Genomic DNA, 20,244 nt, shown 5'->3' on the forward strand with positions numbered 1-20,244 from the left:
CCTAAATGAATTAGTAATTATAAGCCACCTAACTTCGTAACAGTCAAGATAAATCATTAATGAATAAAAATCTGTAAATGGACTTAGACAAGTAAATTCTTTCCACATTTTAGTTATTCTAAGACACCTACACAGAAATAGTTTGCTTTCATCTTACATAGACATCACGACCCCTTCAGTCATAATAATTTGCTTTTGGTTAAGCATTTTAAATGACATGACAAATGGCATATTTATACATTTCAGTTTTATTTTAAAAATTGTTAAAAGCTAAGCTTAATTTTTGTTTTTGGAATAGGTACTTTGAAACAAAGATACAGCTGTGATCCTTTCTTTGATGCGCATACTTACCAACTGTAGCATACAAGCTGCTGCCAAAATGGCAATAACTCGACTGGGCTTTATTAAGACATCATCTCGATACAGTGATCCAAATGCAACCTGCAGTGCTGAAAGCAAAAGGACACATGTAGAATGAAATAATATATCTATAAGAGTACTATAAATATAACTGTCTTTACCCACTAAGACATATGTCTAAATATAGTATGTACTTAAAAGGATAAGAGAAGTATCACAATTAAAATGTTAATAATGGTTACTGACCGGTGGTGCTAATTTAATAATAATGTTATAAATTTCCATTTATTTTACCAAATTGAACTGGATTCTTCTACAGCTAATCTTGACATTAGTGGTCAGAATTCAGGCACCCTTGGAAAAACTTTTATAAAGATACCCCTGAGTAGACCAATCATTAAGGACAGAGACACAGTGATAATCGTAACCCTGGTGTTTTTCAGTGCTTTACCACTGGGGAGTATGGAATAGGTCATGGTTCTGTCCATGCCACACTCTCACCCAGCCACCACAGCTCTCTAAGCCTGTCCATCCTTTACTCCACCGCTGGTCTCATCTATGTCTCACATGGTTTGTTTTGTTAATATTCTTAACTTGTCTCTTTGCCTATGTAGTAAGTACTGGGTACTTCTCTTTGAGCTATCAACGAGGTAGCAGAAGGAGCACTGGAATAGCAATTAGGAAAACTACAGTCTAATCCAGGCTCACTCAATTGCTTTGAGAACTAAAATAAGCCTCTTAAATTCTCTGGGCCTCAGCTTTCTCAACTAAAAACCCTTATATTAAGTAACACTGATTATATGATTTGTATCCTATTGTTCCCAGAAAAGGTCTACAGATATAGGGAACGACCAATTAATATTATTTATCAGCTTTTCTATGTAATTAAAATGGTTATACTTTTCCTTTCTGCACCCTACATCCTCCATATCCCAGGTGGGTATATTTACAAACATAAGTAAACAGATTGATATGACCCACATGACTAAAATGATGAGGGATAAGTAGAACAGAACTGATAAGCTATGGAGTAAATCAATGTAATGTTGTCGCTTTGGGGTTAAATGAAACTTTTTCTAATTTACAAGGTTAGAAGAAAATGTTTATTTTTTACCAAAAGAACAAAAGATTATGTTTTTATGATTCTGCATAGTAGCGATAATTATGGTGGTGGTTACCTTCTACATCAATATTCTGGTCAGGAATCTCCAGTTCAATAATATTCATGCTGGATTCTTTCCAAGAACCACTGAACATACTAGAAAAGTAGCCAGACTTAAAAAAGAAAAAATCAACAATTATCCAGTACTTTCTGTGTCTTCCAAATTATTTCCCTATTTCTAAATTTAAGCCAACTATTCTATCAAAACTAATCCATTCTATTATTTAAGGAAAAAAAGAATTGGTAAATATGTCTATAGGAGAAAAGAAACTGAGATAAGGACACCATTAGGTATATAAAATATTTTCAGCTTAATAATAATTTAATGAAAACTAAACCAAATTCTCATATCACTATAAAAACCTGAATTTCTATATTCTATTTAAACCTCAGTAGCTTTTTACTCAGTTAAAACAATTTCTGAGTATATTACATGTATATGTTTTCCTTCTCAATGACATTCTAAGTTCAAACTTAGAAATTATGTTATATATTTAAGTATCTCTCATAAACATATGACAACACACAAGGTGAATACATAAAAATGTACTGAGGAAGAGAACAGACTAAAAGCCATCAAACTGTTAAATCCTTCCTGTACCTCAGTGGCTGTAAAGGGTCCAGACCAGACCAGAGTCAACACTAACAGGACGATCCCCAAGAAATTAGGGAAAATCAAAGTTTAGTTTTATCTAATCAGAAAATTCTAGAATGAACCTGAATTCTTGGAAAGGTACCAGAATGGATGAAGTCTTTAGTTACTTTCTAGATAGCACCTCTCATAATTAAGAATTATTTTGGAATCGATCAAATATTAATCTATTTAAAAAATTTTACTGAGTACTTAGTATATATAAGGCACTGTGAATACAGTGTAAACAAAACACATTGCTTTTGTCCTCAGGGGGCTTATATTTTAGCATAAGGCTTGCACTATAATTAATCTAGTTTCTCTTGAGAGGGATAGCCTTAATAGGGGCATGCTCATCCTTAAACTCACAAAACTGCTTTGAGAGATTAAAAAAGAAAGTTATAGCGCGTATCCTCAAATTGAGACTAATATTCTGATATTCTAAGCTATATTCTTTAAGGCAAAGTAAAACTGTTCCAAAAATTAATAAAAAACCCAGTATGACTAATATGCTGGAGAAAAATTCCATTCAAATGTTTCAACTGAAAAATCTTAAACTCTACTGTTTTACCAGTAATTATTGTCAAATAATGAAAAAAAGAGGGAAAATATAAGCGCCACAGGATAAGAACTGAATTGTTCATAGTTCTATTCCCACTGCCTAGAACAATGATTTGAAGAAAGAATAGACAGATTTGATGAAAAACCAAAACAAAAAACCCCCACGAATTAAGTATCTGAACCATATGAGCAACATTTTCTCTTATTTTGGAAATTTTGAATCTTTAAAATGGGGTGGCAGATAGTAATATTTTCAGTACAGAAATCAAATAGACGTATCAGCTAAATGACTTAGTCTATACACTTTTTTGGTGTTGTCTCTAATATAACTGCATTTTCCAGGAAAGGAAGAGTTAAGTGTCAAGAACTTTCCATTCACATTCAATTTTAACTACAAAGCAACATTTCAGATGAATTTACCCAATTTAAAAAATCATATACGAAATAAACAAATTCAGCAATCTTAACTTTAATATTAAATATTTTTTTCTGTAACTTTGATTTCTTTTGTCAACAGAAGGCACAAAATAAGCACCTTAATGAGTAATGACAAAAAGGTATTGTTAGGCTAGTATGACCATGAAAATTCAGTCTATTTTCTAGACCAAACTAAGTTTTCACTAATAATGTTTGCCATATTTCTAATAAAACAAGACTTTTTATCAGATGATAGGACTCAACCACTGTCCATGCAAAAGATAACTGTGAAGTGCAATAAGAACATGACTTAAACAGTTTGAGTTTTTTTTTAACTCATTGACACAGACAACAGTATGGTGGTTACCAGAGGGGAAGGAAGGTGAGAGGAGGTAGAAGACAATAAAGCGAGGTCAACTATATGGAAGGACATTAAACTTTGCGTGATGAGCTCACAATGCAACATACAGATGATGTATTATATTACTGTACACTTGAAACTTATGTAATATTATTAACCAATGTCATCCCAATAAATTTAATTTAAAAAAAGAGTTTGAGTTTTTCTTTAATGGCTACCTTGGTTACTCAAATTGAAAAATGAAATACTTACTTGACATAAATATATTTTGTGTAAGCTCCACTCTTCTCCTAAAGCACAAATCTTAATGTCACTATTTTCACCATTCAAAAATAATGTTTGATAGATATATTTGGATGTACTCTTCAATTTCTTCCTGTTAAAAGAAATGTAACTGTTTACATAAGTGTAAAACTGAATGTTTTACTCATTTTGCATATAATTCAAAATATTCCTTTTGTTCAATTTCTATTAAATAGAGCCAACTTGTGTAAAAGGACAGAGGGATATTATATACTTAAATTTGCTCAACAATGGAAGAGTACATAAGAAACTAATAATAGTGGTTATCTCTGGGGTACTCTATTCCCAAGAGGGGTAACAGTATGAGATGGGGGCAGTATGAGAGAGAGATCTTCTGCTGTACACAATCTTTTTACAATTTTCAATTTTTGAACTATGTAAATTACTCATTTGATAAATTAGGATAAGAGTACTTTTTACTTATTTCATTATTTAGAAATCAGCACTATGGAGGATCTCAATACAATTGCAATAATAACCACTACGCAACTACAAAATGGAGATCGCAAGTAAAAATTTCACCCATCCAAGTAATTTCAAAAATAATTGACATTTAATATTATTTTGGTACAAAAGTAGTTTAAAAATTAGTTAAAATGTCCCCCACCCCCACTGAACAACTGGTTTGCAGTCTTAGATCAAAGGTTTTCAAAACTATACTCAGTGGAAAAGTGCCTGAGTGGCCACCAGAGACAGCTGAGGAGTGACCGCTAGGCATCCCACCTAACTTCAACCAGAGCAGCGTTCGCATATTATATCTGCAAACATCTTGGATTTCTGTATAAGATTTAATTTAAATGAATTATTTTTGAAAAAAAAAGTTTGATAATCATAGCTCAAGATGGTCCAGTAAATAAGAAAAGCCCTTAGTAGAGGCTGATAAGTATCTTTTATTCCTGGCCAGTCCTTACAGCTTTTTTAAGAAGTAAAAAAATTTAAACCTTAAAAAAAAAAAATGAAGTAATTCAGATGGTGTCTTGAACCAGTGTATTTAACATCTCTTCCTGACAGTAAAAATAGCACATGCTTTGTTGGGTTTGAGTCTCAGCTTCACCACAGCTCAGTTGTAAAGATGTAAAGAGAATATCAGTAGTATCCACTTCATTGGTTTACTGTGAGAAATAAATGAGACAATGTAGTTTCCAGTTCCTGATAGCACTTTCTCTGACTTATATTAAAAGATTTAAAGTACAGAAAAGAATAAGCCCACAACAGCAAAAAGGTAAGGGTGGGCTTATCACCTGATGAGAGAATTCTATAGATCTGGAAATTAGAAAATAAACTGGAATGGAAAAAGCACTGAGAGCCATGGTCTAAAATATATCATGAAGGTCTAGGATGGAGACTAAAGCCCATCTGCCCTTCAAACCCGTGTGTGTGTGTGTGTGTGTTTTGGGAGGATGCGGTCTCTGGGGAAACAAAAGGCAAAAGTAGGCAATGAGGCAGATAATGGGAAAATTTGTTCCCCTAATGGCCTTCTCCACTCTCTATGAAACAGAGTACAGGTAACTCAGGCATGAAGATTCCAAGGCTCTTCTAGAAAGAAAGAACAAATCTATCAGGAAGATCTAAGGCTTTAGTAGGTGTTGGTGTGCAGACAAAGCAATCCTCATTTTGGCATATGAGAAATCTGTAGCCTGGTAGCTCCCAAACTATTCACCCTAAATTGTGGTTCCCAAACTGTGTCAAAGCACCTGGAACACCACAGCAAACTCAGATAGGCATGTGGAATATTTTAAATTTGAAAGAAACAGCAACATTTTTCAGATACTATACAATCTTTTATTATTAAGTTGTTTGGATCTATGAGGTTATTTCCTTAGGACCAGAGGTGCCATGAAAAAAATTACTGAGAAGCTAAGAGTGCTATAGACAAAGAAAGTTTGGGAATCTCGGCTCTAAAACAAAGCATGCCCCACCCATATCCAATTTAGTAGTCAATCTTCCTACTCAAAGGGGAGGCTTTACAGAAATATATCTATTTACTCAATTAAAACACACACACACACACACACACACACACACACACACACACACACACACACACACGTGCGTGCTCGCCCATTACTCATTCTTAAATATAAATGGATAACCAAGGATCAACCAACCTGAGGAAAATTAAGAGTATTAAAGACAATTAAAAAAAGAAATTGGCTCCAGAGGAAACATAATTCAGGGAAAAGAGAACTTAAAAACAAAACAAAACACTCTAAAACATCTAGAGATCTGAGAACATTACATTTATAAAATATCAGGATGCTATAATAAATAATTACTCAGAACGAGGAAAAAAAGAGCTCTTAGACACTAAAAACATGGTTGCTGAAATTAAAAAGCCAAAAGAGAACCTGAATTAACTACAAAGCTCAGAAAATTTTTCAAACATAAAGCATAAAGACCTAGAAAGGAAAAAAAATGAAAAAGAAGTACAATCCAAGAAATCCAAAATCCAGTTAGGTGGGGTCCAAGAAAGAGAAAACAAAGATAACAGGAGAAAGGAAATTATGGAAGAAATTAATGGAAGAAAGTTTTTTCCAATAATGTAGTTCTAGATTGTGAGGATACAGCAAATATCGAGGCCGTTAAAAAACTCACACTTAACACATTCTACTTAAATCCTAAATTCCAAAGAGAAAAATTCCAAAAAGTCCATAGAGGAAAAAAATGGTCACCTAAAAAGAAAAGAGAATCAGACTAGCATTGTATTTCTCATCAACACTGTGGGCTAGAAAACAATGAAGTAATATAACATCATCAAAGATATTAAGTTATTTTGGACTTGATGTCCATATCCAGCCAAAGGATAAAGTGAGAGACTAAATTTACATTTAGACAAGCACAAATTACCTCCTTTTGTACCCTTTCTTAAGAAAATACTTGAGGATGTAGTTCCCTAAAATAAGAGAGAAAGAAAAAGATCACAGACTACTGAAACCAGTGGATTCAATCCTAGAGATGGGGTGAAAGTCCCAGGATAAGTGCAGACCTAGAGAGCAAGGGATCCAGATTGGGAAAGGAGGATACAGGGACCCAGGAGGGAAGCCTTGAGTTTAGTGGAGAAGGAGTCCATAGGTGTGTCTGGAAAGAGAAGAATCTGAAGATATGATGAAGGAATATTATCTTGTCAACAAGAGGGGTAGGGGAAGAGGCAGTTAGAAACTTTAGGAAAACAAACAAGCAATAAAAAAGGCATATCATGATAAGATACAAATGAAAGCAGGGCCTGACGATGCACTTGATGGAATGTAAGAAAAAGATTCCATTTAACTATGAGATTAGAAAATTTCTCCAAGAGAAAAACAAGGTTGTGACATTGGGCCCACAAAGTATGTTTTATTGTCTTAGCACACTACTTGATTCTTCAGTAAACAATATTTACATAGTTATAACAACAAATACTATTTGCTAGATTTCAATTTTTAGTGACAATCTAGGGACAACACACTCAAGATCTGGTTGCAGAACAGTTGAGTTTTAAGTCTTGTTAATGTAAAGTAAAACATGCAGTTGACAAAAGGTATGAGGTGGAAGGTGGGCCTGGACGCTAAAGCATGGAATAGTTGGTTGAAGTGGGATAGCACACCAGACAACCTGAGGAAGCACACAAGTGCCAAATTTCTAGGTCTTAATATTTTCTTAAACCCTTCGTCCATGCTGGGCTAAATAAACTAGACATCTTCCACTGATACAACACATACTGAATTCTGATGTGCATTTTCTAATAAAGGTTTGCTTTGAAGACTTTCCATTCCAGTCCACTCATGTAGTCCAGGGGTTGGCCAACTTTTTCTGTAAAGGTGTAGAAAGTGAATATTTTCAGTTTTGTAAGCCAGATGGCCTCCAAGCAAGTTTTGTCGGCATCCTAGTGGGCAGTTTCTTGCTTGCCAGCCTTAGCCTACCAACACTTCAGCAAACTTCTCCATCTTGTGGGCTACAGCCACTCCTCTTCCAATATCTGAATCGCAGGTTGGAAAAGGCGGCCCTATTCCAAATTTGTTTCTTTCTTCAACATTCTGTTTCAGCCCTTGAGGAGTGACTCTCCCTATTCTCTACTACTGTATTTTCTAGAGATCTCTTTATCTTAGTGGTTTACCTTAAATTCCGGTTAACTGCTAATAATGCTTATATTAACTAATCTCTGTTGAAATTACTGTGTTCGAATCTCTTTCAAATAGACCCTAACATACATATTTCAATAATGACATATTAAATATAAGTGGCATAAATACTAATTAAAATGCAGAGATTATCCTAGTGGATTTTTGAAAAACAAGACTCAAATTATATGCTGTCTTCAAGATACCTACTTTAAATATACAGACACAGGCAAAAAGGGAAAGGATGGAAAAAGATGTACCTTTTAAACACTTATCAAAAGATAATTGTGGTGGCTAGATTCCCAAAGATAAAGAGAGGCATTTTGTAATGATAAAGGCAGCCAATTCAACAAGGAGACATAGTATTGACTGAGTGCTTCTGTACCAGGCACTGTGTATTGTGTGCATTCTTATATCTGTCAAACCCTAGTATTAGTATCCCCATTTTACTTATAAGGAATTAGGCTATTATGTGCAGAATACAGACTAGAACTCAGAATCTGAGCTGTTAAAAGTATACTACACTAACTCTCCAAAATGGTAACTGAACAATTGACAGGATTCATTTCTGTAAATAAAAACAGATATTACGTAACACTGTATGAAAAATTTTGTAAATCTATTAACATGTTATCTACCATTTATTTTACAAGATAAATGCTTGTGTAGAAAAAATTTTTTGAATAATTTTTAATTTTATCAAAAAATTACATCTATGTGACTCCACTGATGACTTTTAAAAACAAAGCAACCAGACTGTTTATGTGAAAACATATTCTACTTATAAACTACATCTAGTTCACAGGTAAATACCCTCGTTTTCAACTCTTCGAAAAAAGGTTAAGCAAGCTGCAGCACGGCCTTACATACATCCACGGTCAACGTTCAAATGCTAGAGACTTTTGAATGGCTATTCTCAGTAAGGAACAGAGTACACTATTGATAAATTTAACTTTTACCGTTGAAGAGAACTGTGTGTAATCATTTCCCCTGCACTGAATGGACGATAATAGGGGTGTCTATCTCAGAGACTAAATTTACGTGTCTGTACTATTTAAGGCAATCGATGCAAAACAACTTATTCTACTGTCCCCACTCAGAGAGGACAAAGGTGTATTACGGAAGGCCAGCGTGCTGGTCGAGTCTAAGGTTTAATGAGGCGCAAGCTTCAGCTTGGCGTTTCTCAGTCTCGTCTTGGTCTATAACATCACTCCGGAAGCGTCTGTGGTTTATAATCCAGAACACCAGGCGTCTCCCAAAGTACTCCCCAACCTCCCTGCATCAAGTCGGCTCCCACGTTTACCCTGTCAAGGACATGTCCGCTCCTCGCAAGCTGGGAGAGCGCCGAATCCCCCCGCCGCCGCCCACCATGCACACCGGGCACCTGGCTCGTCCCCTGGCCGGGCTGCGGGGGCCGCCCAGCAGGCTCCGGAGCGTCTCCCAACGTACCGTCGAGGGGTGTTGAGGAGCCGCTGCTGCTCGTCCCCTTCCTCCTCATCCTCGTCTGTCTCGGAGTCCGGGTGACAGTAGCAGAGGGCCCCGCTGCTCCGCTTGCGCTTGCGGCTGCCCGGGCAGTAACAGAAGCCGTGGCCGGCCGCATCGCCGCCAGTCTCCGGCCTCCGGGACGAGCCCCCGGCCCCAGACCCCGGCTCCTGCTGGGCTTGGGTTCGCCCCGGGTGGCGCAGCACTCGGCTGCTCAGCGAGCCCATGGGCCACGGCTCCCCGGGATTTCAGGGAGGGTACCTCGGGAAGTCCGCCTCAGGGAGCCCAGCAGACACGGTCTCCCGCCATGGTCCGGCCGCCGACGCCGGCTTCCACCCAGCCCGGGTGCCTACACGGCCACCTTCTCACGCGCAGCCCCAACCGTTGCAGCGGACGCTACCGCCTCCATCCTCTGCCCCGCCCGCCGCGTCTATCCGCGCGGCGCGTCAGGACCGCAGGACCTTGGCCCCTTGCTTTCGCAACAAAGCGCGGACTGAAAGGCGCATGCGCGCGACGAGCCTCCGGAAAAGGCGGGGAAAGGGGTGTGCGTGACGGGTGGAGCCTGCGCGGAACGGGACAAGGGCAGGAGGGGCTTCGCACCGGTCCGGCCGTTGCTTTCTGCCTTGCAGGTTACCTGGGTCTCGTGCTAGCCTGTATTTGAGGCCCACGTAGCTTTTAACGTTACTTCACACACCCTTCTATTTTAACTAGACCGGGAATTGCAGCTCATTCATTCTTCCTGCAAAGGTTCTTTGAACTCTAGTTGTCTACCGGGTCTTGTGCTAGGTTAGGGGCCCAAAAGAGTGCTATTTGAGTTCTTCCTTGGAGTCACCACGTGCTGGGTGGGGTTACGCTCTGCGGAGATGGGGCAAGGCTTTCCTAGGGGGAAGACCTAGAATGTGGAGTTTTGCTAGGGTCTTGGGTTTCTTAAACATCAACTCTCCGCTTTCCTAGATGGGTTATGGTAAAGGTTCCCTGCACTCCTTTCCTTTCCTACGCACTCAGTGGCAGTGGAACATCTGAATAGGGTCTGTACTGGGACTGTCAGAGCTTAAAATGCCTTCTGGAGGCCCGAGCAAAATTTACAAGTATCTGAGCAAATATTACAGGTGTCTGCCTACAGTATGTAGCCCTTGCTATGAACTCTGGACAGGCAGCTTTCACTTTCTGACTCCCTCCTACTTTTTAAATAAAATTTTTATAATGAAACTATCCCTAATTCAAGATTTTAAATGAATTATAATGAATTACTCAGAGTAATATGAAATGGACTTACCACAACCGATAAATTTTAATAAAAATTTAGATGGATTATACTTGCTTTGATTCATTCTTTTAAATAAAACAATATCTATAGGTAGAAGCTTCATCTCCAACTCCATCTCTCTCCCTCCTCTAAAGTGACCACTATCCTGGGAATGGTATATATGATTCCCATGAATGTTCTTATATGTATACCCATTAGCAATATATTTTCTTTTGCACGTTTATACATATAATTAAATGGAATTTACTATACCTATCATTTTGCAATTTTCTCCTCAAAATTATACTTTTGAAACTTACCAATTGACAAATCTCCAGTTAATTTTCATGACTCGTTGTATGACCCATACTTTGTTCATCCTTTCCCTTACTGAGGTATTAGGTTGTTTCTACTTCAATGCTCTTATAGAGCAGCAATGAACATCATGTGCAAGAGATTCACCAAGTAGATCCCCAGAAATGAATTTGCTGAGAACTTCGAACTTTATTAACTGTTGTAAAATTGCTCTCTGAAATGATCGCACCAATTTATACTGCCATCAGCAGTATATGCAGTTTGGGGGCCCCAGTGGACTTGGTGTCTGACTCACCCTGAGAAAGCAAAACAGAGAGGCTAGTTGAGGCAGCTTGTGGGGAGGGACTAGGAGAGGAGCAGAGAATGATGGCTGCAAGATGATCAGCCTGCATATCCAGAATGTTAGCACAAAGGATGTGCAAGTGTTTACCATGAAACAAGTGTGGGCCACCATGATATCCAGCATGGGATCATCTTAGAGCCTGTGCAAGAAGCCTGGGTGGAAAGACAGACTTCAGCACAGAGAACCTGAAAGTATCATCAAATTCCTAGGGACTGAATAAAGAGCACTGCATTTGCCTTGCCAAAGGAACGGAAGATGAGTAGTTCCCTGGTGATGGGGTTGATAAAAAAGCCCAGGAGAATGCTCATCAGAATCAGCTTTAAGTATCTGCCAACATTACATAGCGCTGATCATGTATTACCACAGCACTAACAGTCGGCTAAATACTTTCCAACTCCCCTTTCCTCTCCCTTCTCCTACAACTCTGGCTAGGTTGGGAGTGGAGGTAGGCTATGGAAGAAAGCCTAGGTGGAGAAAGAAGGGAAGTCCACCAGCTTCCTGCTGGCAATAGGCCAGAGCTGAATGAGGGTAGAAACTTCAACTATCAATCAAGTTTGGAATTTTAACTGGACAAATTAATTACAGAAATGACACTTTTTTATGACCTTAAGGGACTGCACAGTATGATACTTATAACCTAAGAGTGAATTTTCATCTAAAAAAAAAGGAGAAGAACTAGGCCCAATAAATAAATGTAAATGGACAATGGGAGGGAAAAACAAAGTTGCTTCATAATTATATTCCAATGTCACGCTTGTTCAATAGAACAAACTAACATTCCTCCAAGGTGGCTTTATCCTGCCTTCTAGAAAGCTTCCAGTCAACAAATGCACTTTGTTTAAAAAATCTGGCTAAGTCATATGTAATTTAAAAATAAAATTCCATACTCTCTGGGTAGGTATTGAACCAGCAGTACTACTTCCTATAGTTAACTGAAATGACTAAGTATTCACAAAATAGCTTTCACCAATAGTTCGAGCACTTATAAGAGGTAAGTAGAAACAAACTGAAAAAAAAAATCCTTATTATTTTACCCATCAAAATACAATAGATATTATAGAATGAACAAAGAACAAATATTCTTATTTAATATAAATGTTCTACTTAGTAGAATGGAGAGCATCACTCATTTTCAGGGAATAAATTAAATATATCATTTTATATCATTAAGTAGTAACATCATTTAGTATATGTGAACATTAGTTTTACAGCAGTAGTGCAAATAAGACTATGTTATTTTTTCTTAATGTTCCTAATAGAAACTAAGTAATACAAGTCCTTCAAAAATACCTCCTTTCAGTGTCCAGAATGAAAAAACTCACAAATGAAAAAGAGAAAGAATATATCTCATTTTAAAGACACATTTTATTAAAATTATTTTTCCATGTTGTATACAAACTGAACTTTTGAACTAAATCCAAATACACCTTCAGAATAATTAGAGTTGAAAGGCACAGTGCAAATATAAATTACTACAAATCAACGAAATCCAAAATGACAAAAAATTATTTTTATCACAAAAAAATTTCCTTTAAGTAAAATTCAGAGGATCATAACATCACCAGAATACCTAGTTTGACACTTAATTTTTTTCCATTCATCTTAAAGCTGGATTAAGACATCAACCATAATATTGTGGAATGTTCAGCATTTATGTTTGGTAACCAGACATATATGACTTGTATAGCCACAGTTAGAATTTAATTTGTTCAGATAAATTGGTGATTTTGGTATACTTGAATCTGGAGAGAGTAAGTGATCTTAACATAGAAGTATCTCACACCAAACCTAGTGAAGATCAACTAACAATATTGATAAAGCCTAAACAAAGGACATTTGTGGATGCTTTCAAACTATGACTATGTGAAATAGCAAACTGGACAAATATTCTTACTAACTAGATGCTCACAATTTCAAATCAAGAAATTACTAGCCGCTCGAAAAACAGAATTAGGGAAGAAGAGTGATTTTAGTCTTCCAGTCTTCCACTTCAGTAGTTTTTCACCAAAAAGAAAACATGAAATAATTTAATATATTTCAGTTTCTGTGAAACACAAATGAAGTGATCTGTTAAAAACATGGAGTACATTATTATTTCTAATTTTAAAGCTCCTTTTAGGTTTTATAAGCTTTGAAATGCAAGTACACTTTAAAGCATCATAACGAGTAATTATAGATGAATAATAATACAGCCTATATCTTAGGAGGCATCTGTTGGCGTTTTAATTTGGAAATAAGCATTCTGAGATATTGCTAATAGCAATGTAGAAAAAAGTTTTAAAAAAAAAATCAAAGTTTTGGTTATTCTCTTATCTTTCATGGATTTTATTTTAATCATCTCCTCCACAGAGGATGAGCAAGACCTTCCTGTAGTCTCCAGATGTGTCACCCTGGGGACAAGGGAAGCAAAGTTAGTCAGATAAATGGAGTTTAAAATGGAATATACCGCTCATAGTCATCTAGGTTAACTTTCTCAAGCTTGTCTGGATTTTTCTTAGTTTTTAAAAAAATAACATTTATTTATATTACAAAATTAATACTTGTTTAATGGAGAAAATAAAGACATTAAAGAACATAAAAATCATACATAATTCCACCATTTAGAGATTACTATTCTTAACATTTTGGTTTGTGTATATCCTTCTAAGACTTTTTTATATGCATATAGAGACCTATGTGATGGGACTGTAATATTCTTCTGTATTCTGTTTTTTTACTTAATATAGCCTGAATATTTCCCTATTTTAATTCATTAAATATTCTTCTACATCATTCTTTAATGGTTACAGAGTATTCTGCTGTGCATAGGTAAAATAATTCATTTGATCATCCCCCCATTGTTGAATATTTATGTTATTTCCAACTTTGCATTATTACAAACACTGCTGCAATAAGCATATTATAGTTAAATTTTTGTGCATTTTCTTTATGGTTTACTCAGGATAAATTTTCATAAAATAGGAATTACTGGACTGACGATCATGCATTTTCTAATGCCTTTTGATATGGGTTACAAAATAGCCTTCCAGAGATGCTATAATTTCTACATAGAAATTTTCATGGCCTAATTAATAGATCAATTTTTGTTAGCGCTTCTTGGGCACTAGAAAAGATGAAATCTCTGTTTACAAGGTTCAAAGTTTAATATGTCTATTATTCAAATCTTAATATTATCCTTGTTTATACTTTGCCTCACTGATCTGCCAAAGGATAAGGGTATGTTAAAGTCTCCCTAGCATAGGATTTCCATCAATGTCTTCTTTTGGAGCCTCAAGTTTCTTATCTATATAATTTAAATGCAATACTATTTGACACCTAAAATTTCATGAGGATTTAATTTTTGTTGTGAATTGCTGTCTTTATCGATATAAAGTGATCTGTTTTCTCCCATTTAATGCTTTTTCTCCTTAAATTCTTTTTTTTTTTTTTTTTTTTAACTTATCGTGTAATCTTTACCTTCTTTTTTGTATTTGTAAAATGTTCTTTTCCCTGGCCTTTTTTTTAGCTTCTTACATGTCACTGTATTTTAGTTGTTTCTTATAAACAGCGTGGTTGGACTTTATATTTTTACCTTATTTGAGAGTTTACTTATTTTTATCGTAACTTACATTTTTATCTTATTTCTGTCATTTTTTAATATTATTTACATATTTTATATTTCTATTCTTTTGATAATTGTTATAGAACCGGCAACGTATTCCTTAGTTTTAATCTTTTCCAGTGTTTGTGTATGTGCATATATATTTACATATTTATATAAATACAAACATGTAATATAAATTTATTTATAGTGATGTTTCCCCAGGCCAATCAATATTTTTGTATCCTATAATTTTAGTGTCTGTATAGTACTACACTGTATGGATTTTCCATAAATTATTTAAGTCATCCCCTGTTGGTTAATAAAAATAGTAATATATAATAAATTATACACTGTAAAAGTATGCCATATTATTAATTCAAATATAAATAAAATAATGTAAATAACAAATAATACAATGAAAATATAATATTTAGTGTACTTTCACAATTCATGAAATAATTTTTTCAGATTCTTTCATAGATTTTTAAAAATTGTGGAAAAATATTTAACAAAATTTGCCATTTTAGTTATTTTTAAGTGTATAATTCTGTGGTGCTAATTACATTCATGATGTTGTGCAACCTTCATTGCTATCTCCAAAACCCTTTCATCACCCCAAACAGAAATTCTGTCACCAGATAGCAGCAACTTTCCATTTTCCCTCTTTCTCCAGCCCTTGGTAATCTCTAGCTGCTTTCTGTCTCCATAAATTTACCTATTCTAAATATTTCATATAAGTGAAACCATACAGTGTTTTTCACTTAGCATGTTTTCAAGGTTCATCCATGTTTCAGGAACATCATTCTTTTGTTTATCCATTCATCTGTTGATGGACACTTAGGTTGTTCCCACATTTTGGCTACTGTGAATAATGTTTACATTGGTGTACAAGTATCTGTTTGAGTTCCTGTTTTCATTTATTTTGAGTATATATCTGGGAGTGGAATTGCTGGGCCATGTGGTTATTTTAAGTTTTTGATGAAGCACCATTTTACATTCTCACCAGCAATGTCCGAGGTTCTAGTTTCTCTATATTCTCACTGACATTTATTATTTTCCTTTTTAGGGTGAGAAGTTCATAAAAAAAAACTGTAGTCATCCTAGTAGGTATGAAGTGGTATTTCAATGTCGTTTTGATTTGCATTTCCTAATGATTAATGATGCTGAGCATCTTTTCATGTGCCTATTTGCCATGTGTGTATCTTCCTTGGAGAAATGTCTATTCAGATCCATTCTTGTTTTTAAATTGGGTTGTTTGTCTTTTTGGTGAGTTGTAATTGTTCTTTATAAATTCTAGATAGTAAACCCTTATTATTTTCCCCCATTCTGAGGATTAATGGGCTTCTATTTTCTCTAAAGAAATTCCTAAACATATAATGGTTGCTGCTAGCTATATTTCAACTCTGCAAAATAAAGTTACCTCATAGGCTGTACAGAAATAGAAACAAGTTCCTGAATAAAATACTCATGAAAATCTGCAGCTCAAATCACCTAACAGGTTCTACCTCTCCAAGCTCTCGGTGGGATTCATAGTATTTAATTCACAGATAAAATCTTGATTTGAAGTTTTTTGTGCAGGCAACTCCTGCTTCTAGGGAAATAGGTCTTGGCTTCATATTCATGAGACCCTTCTGTCTTCCTCAAGAAGCAAAATCCCAGTAAGGATGGGTTTTCAGGGATGTCAATCACTTCTCATCACTCCTATGCCAAGTTAGGACACCTTGAAGTCTGCCACCAGGTAAAGAACAGCAACTCAGGATAACTCACATGCTTTCTCATATTTTAAGCATACCTCAGCTGGCCCTGGATAGAGTTCTAGATGACTGATTCAGTTTGCTTCTCTCTCCTTGTAAGCAGGTAGACAAAAATATGGTACTCTTAAATGTATTCATTAAACTATAATCTTTGTCTAGGGTCAACATGAAATAATTACTATATTTACAAGGCAAACACTTCCAGCTTCTAATCTGGCAGAGATTTAAATATCTGCGTGAAAGGAGAGAGACTGGAATTATCTGAATTAGAGTACCATCTTTAAAGGGAAGGATATCTGCCAAGGACAGGTAAGAAGTGTCTAAATACCTAGGTCAGAACCCCGTCCTTTCATCAGAGCGTTCCCCTGGGCCAAGGCCAGGCTCCAGTGACCTACCTTGATGAAGGAGTACAGAGACTTCCCGTAGAGCCTCTTGAAGTTTGCCCGGATGTCCATCATGTCAATCTCTGCCCGGGAAACCATCACTCTGATAAGGGTATCATCATCGGTGCCCAAACCCTAAAGAAGAAAACAAGATGCCCACATATAAACTAGCTGGTTTCCAGAGAGTGCTCTTCTTTTGTCTGTCAAGGTAAAACTACATATGACTCTCCTGATGACATCCTTTGTACCATAATCTTAGAGCCCTGTGGAATATCATTCCTTGCCATGGTGTTCAAGGCTTCCAACAACTTACCTTTTCAATACTCGGTGTTCTGACCAGAGGAGACCACTCTGTGTCATTCTAGAGACATACCCTGTGTTCTCCAGCCTGCCGGTCTTACCCGCAATGATTCCTTTCCCCAGTGTCATCCTTCCCTCCCCAGCCTTACCATCTTTCCTCCCATGTAAAATCCTCCTATGTAAAACTTCCTTTAAGGCCTTGCTCAAACGTAACAATTTCTTTATATATTCTTTTCTGATCCTCACTCCCTAAACAAACAAACAAACAAACAAACAAAAAATACCCTTTCTTCTGTGTTCTTACAATATCTGGATCCTCAACTACTGTCTTATTGGTGTTTGTTCTTATTGGTGTTTTGCACATACCTGCCTTCCCCTCAAGGTTAGAAGCTCTCTGAGAGCAAGAACTACATTTTGATCTTTCCTGAACCTCCCACAGTTCCCAGCAAGGATGCTTGCACAGAGTACAATGCATGGTTAGGAGCTTGGGCCCTGAAGCCAAGTGCCAGTGTTGCATTCCTGCTCCATTACTTCTTCATTGAGGACCCTGGGCAAATTGCCTATCTTCTCTATGCATCAGTTTTCTCATCTGTAAAATGGGGGTTGAGAACGGTACCTGCCCCATATAGCTGTTGTGGAAATAAAATTGACCTATAGGTATAAAACATTAGGAACAATGATCATGCATAAGTACTCAATAAATATTATCTAGTGTTGTTAATAGCAGGCACTCAGTGAAATATTTAATAAATTGAACTGAATATCTCACACTGATTTTGCTAATCTGTGTGGGAGATATAAGTAAACATATGAAGGCGGACGCAAGACATGTCAGAGTCATTCAGATGCAAAAATGAGGTCATTTACCTTCATAGATTTATAAAGCCTTTCAGCAAAATATGCAGATTTGTTCCTCATGCACTTTACTGTCAAGAGATAAAAAAAATGAAAAGATTACAGATAAAATCTATGAGAAAAAGTGACAGTTGTTCCCTCTGTTTCTACAAGGTATGAACTAGTATCTGTTGATTGCTTTCTCAGAAAAATTTTAGCCAAAGAATGTTTTACGAACATAGGCTATTTTTGAAAACATTTTCACAGATGCGAAGTACCCTCAATTTATTATCAAATTCCTGGAGAAGTGATTAATAAAGACCATTAAAGCAAAGGGAAGCATATGGTTTCAAAATGATTATCATGTCTACCATATGAACAATTACTTGTTCTAACCATTCATGGACTTGCAAGAAACAGCTAGTACAGAATTATCTTTCCCTTATCCTGTGATAAAAAGGCACAGAGGATATAAAATATATAAAGCCACATGGTATAATAACAATCGGGTTGTATATAATATTTCTTATTATAAAATTCTGTATATCATGAGTGATTTAAACAATTTTTTTTATCCCTGAATATAAAAATCTACATCCTATAACAACAAACTCATAACAAGGAGGAAAGTCTATAAACATTTGTTTCTCCACTCTTTACCCATTAACAGCTTACCTATGGCCAGCAGAGCATCTTCAAAGCTACCAGATGTTTCAGATTTAATACTCTGTTCAATATCCTTCTGTGATATCCTTTTGTACTCATCAAACACTACAAAAAATAACAGAGTAAAATTATAAATAATAAAAACATAGAGGAAACTAAAATTTATAGAGAGAATGAGCATCTTTTAACTAGTCCACACTATTCTTCAGCATATTTCAAGAGGAAACTAATTAGCAATGTGGGTGAGAATCCAGGAGGCATATGGCAAGTAGAACAGGCCCAAGGGGAGGAGGACATCAGACAAATCCTTTTCCTTACATGAGACCCTGTTTTCTCGCACATAAAATGGAAATAACTTCTGAAGAGATTTGCTTTCTTTTCTCACCATTTCCTTAATAAGCTGAATGTGTCTTTTTGTAATTTTGGCCTTGGCAATTACCTGTATATTTATCTTCCTTTTGGCTCATTGAAACTAGGGCAATTCAACCTCTTCAAACTGAGTCACATTTGACGACAGCTGGTTGCATCTTTTTATAGACTTTAGCATAATTACATTTTTTTCACTTTTTTGCCAAATATTTTTGAATGTCATGAACATATTTCCCTGTCTTACTGCTTCTTTCTGGAGCCATCTTAGATTGGATATCTTCTTAACATCACCTTCTTTAGGGTACTACCCCACCCCTGAATAGTGTGATTCTCACAGCGATGTCAGTCCAGGGAAACCCTTGCCCCCTGACATACACCATAAGCTCTACCAAAGGAGTGAGAAGTTCACCTATCCAGGACCAATCAGTCCTACCCTCCTGGTAATTTTTAAATTGAGCAGATCATGGAGATGGCCGAAAGCAGTGAGTCATCTTTAACCTCAGAGAAGATAAGAATCATTTGGGAAACGTGTTAAACTTTCTGGATATCACTCTTGGAGGTTCTAAGTCAGCTCGCCAGTCTGAAGTAGGGGTTCATGAATCAGCATTCTTCATGGAGACCAGACTTTGGGGAACTCTGCCTTAGAAATAAAATCTACCACTCCCTCTACTGAGATTCCCAGACCTGCCTTGATTTCTGTTCTTCCTGGAGTCATTCAGCTGTCTCTTCAAGTCAATGAGCCACCAGAATTTTCCTTTCCCTCTTATCCCATTTTATATTATTATTATTTACTTAGAGTCAGTGTATATTGCTTGGAATTAAAATACTAACCAACACATTTTCTAAGCCTCAGTCTTTTCCACTTGTAAAGTGGGGAAAATGATGGCTGCTTCATTGGAATGTTACAACAAACAATGCTTATAATATGCTTAGCACTGCATTACACCTAGACGATAATTAACAAAACCTTAGTTATTTTGAATCCTCACTATTATTGCTGGTTGGTAAGAAACTTATTGAAGTTTTCTTTACCTAAATAGGGCTTAAAAGATTTTCTTCCAGTGGTTTACAAGCAGA

At 36.2% G+C, this 20,244-nt stretch overlaps 2 protein-coding genes across 4 annotated transcripts in view; both read right to left on the bottom strand.

Moving 5' to 3' along the window:
• The window catches only part of GMCL1 (germ cell-less, spermatogenesis associated 1), a 42,715-nt gene extending 33,114 nt beyond the window's left edge, over positions 1-9,601 (bottom strand). The window contains exons 1-4 of the mRNA XM_011365578.2: positions 9,342-9,601; positions 3,745-3,868; positions 1,539-1,635; positions 352-449 (exon numbers count right to left, since the gene is read on the bottom strand). Of these exons, the coding sequence (XP_011363880.1) occupies positions 352-449; positions 1,539-1,635; positions 3,745-3,868; positions 9,342-9,601 (579 nt within the window). The remainder of the gene's footprint in view (positions 1-351; positions 450-1,538; positions 1,636-3,744; positions 3,869-9,341) is intronic.
• A 3,022-nt stretch (positions 9,602-12,623) lies between these two features.
• The window catches only part of ANXA4 (annexin A4), a 54,298-nt gene continuing 46,677 nt past the window's right edge, over positions 12,624-20,244 (bottom strand). For all 3 annotated transcript variants that reach the window (XM_023533831.1, XM_011365580.2, XM_011365579.2), the window contains 4 exons: positions 18,808-18,903; positions 18,166-18,224; positions 17,011-17,133; positions 12,624-13,668 (listed from right to left, as the gene is read on the bottom strand). In XM_023533831.1, the coding sequence (XP_023389599.1) occupies positions 13,609-13,668; positions 17,011-17,133; positions 18,166-18,224; positions 18,808-18,903 (338 nt within the window). In that variant the 3' untranslated portion in view covers positions 12,624-13,608. The remainder of the gene's footprint in view (positions 13,669-17,010; positions 17,134-18,165; positions 18,225-18,807; positions 18,904-20,244) is intronic.

Source organism: Pteropus vampyrus, unplaced genomic scaffold (assembly GCF_000151845.1).
Source record: "Pteropus vampyrus isolate Shadow unplaced genomic scaffold, Pvam_2.0 Scaffold113, whole genome shotgun sequence".
In the NCBI taxonomy this organism is placed as follows: Eukaryota; Metazoa; Chordata; class Mammalia; order Chiroptera; family Pteropodidae; genus Pteropus; species Pteropus vampyrus.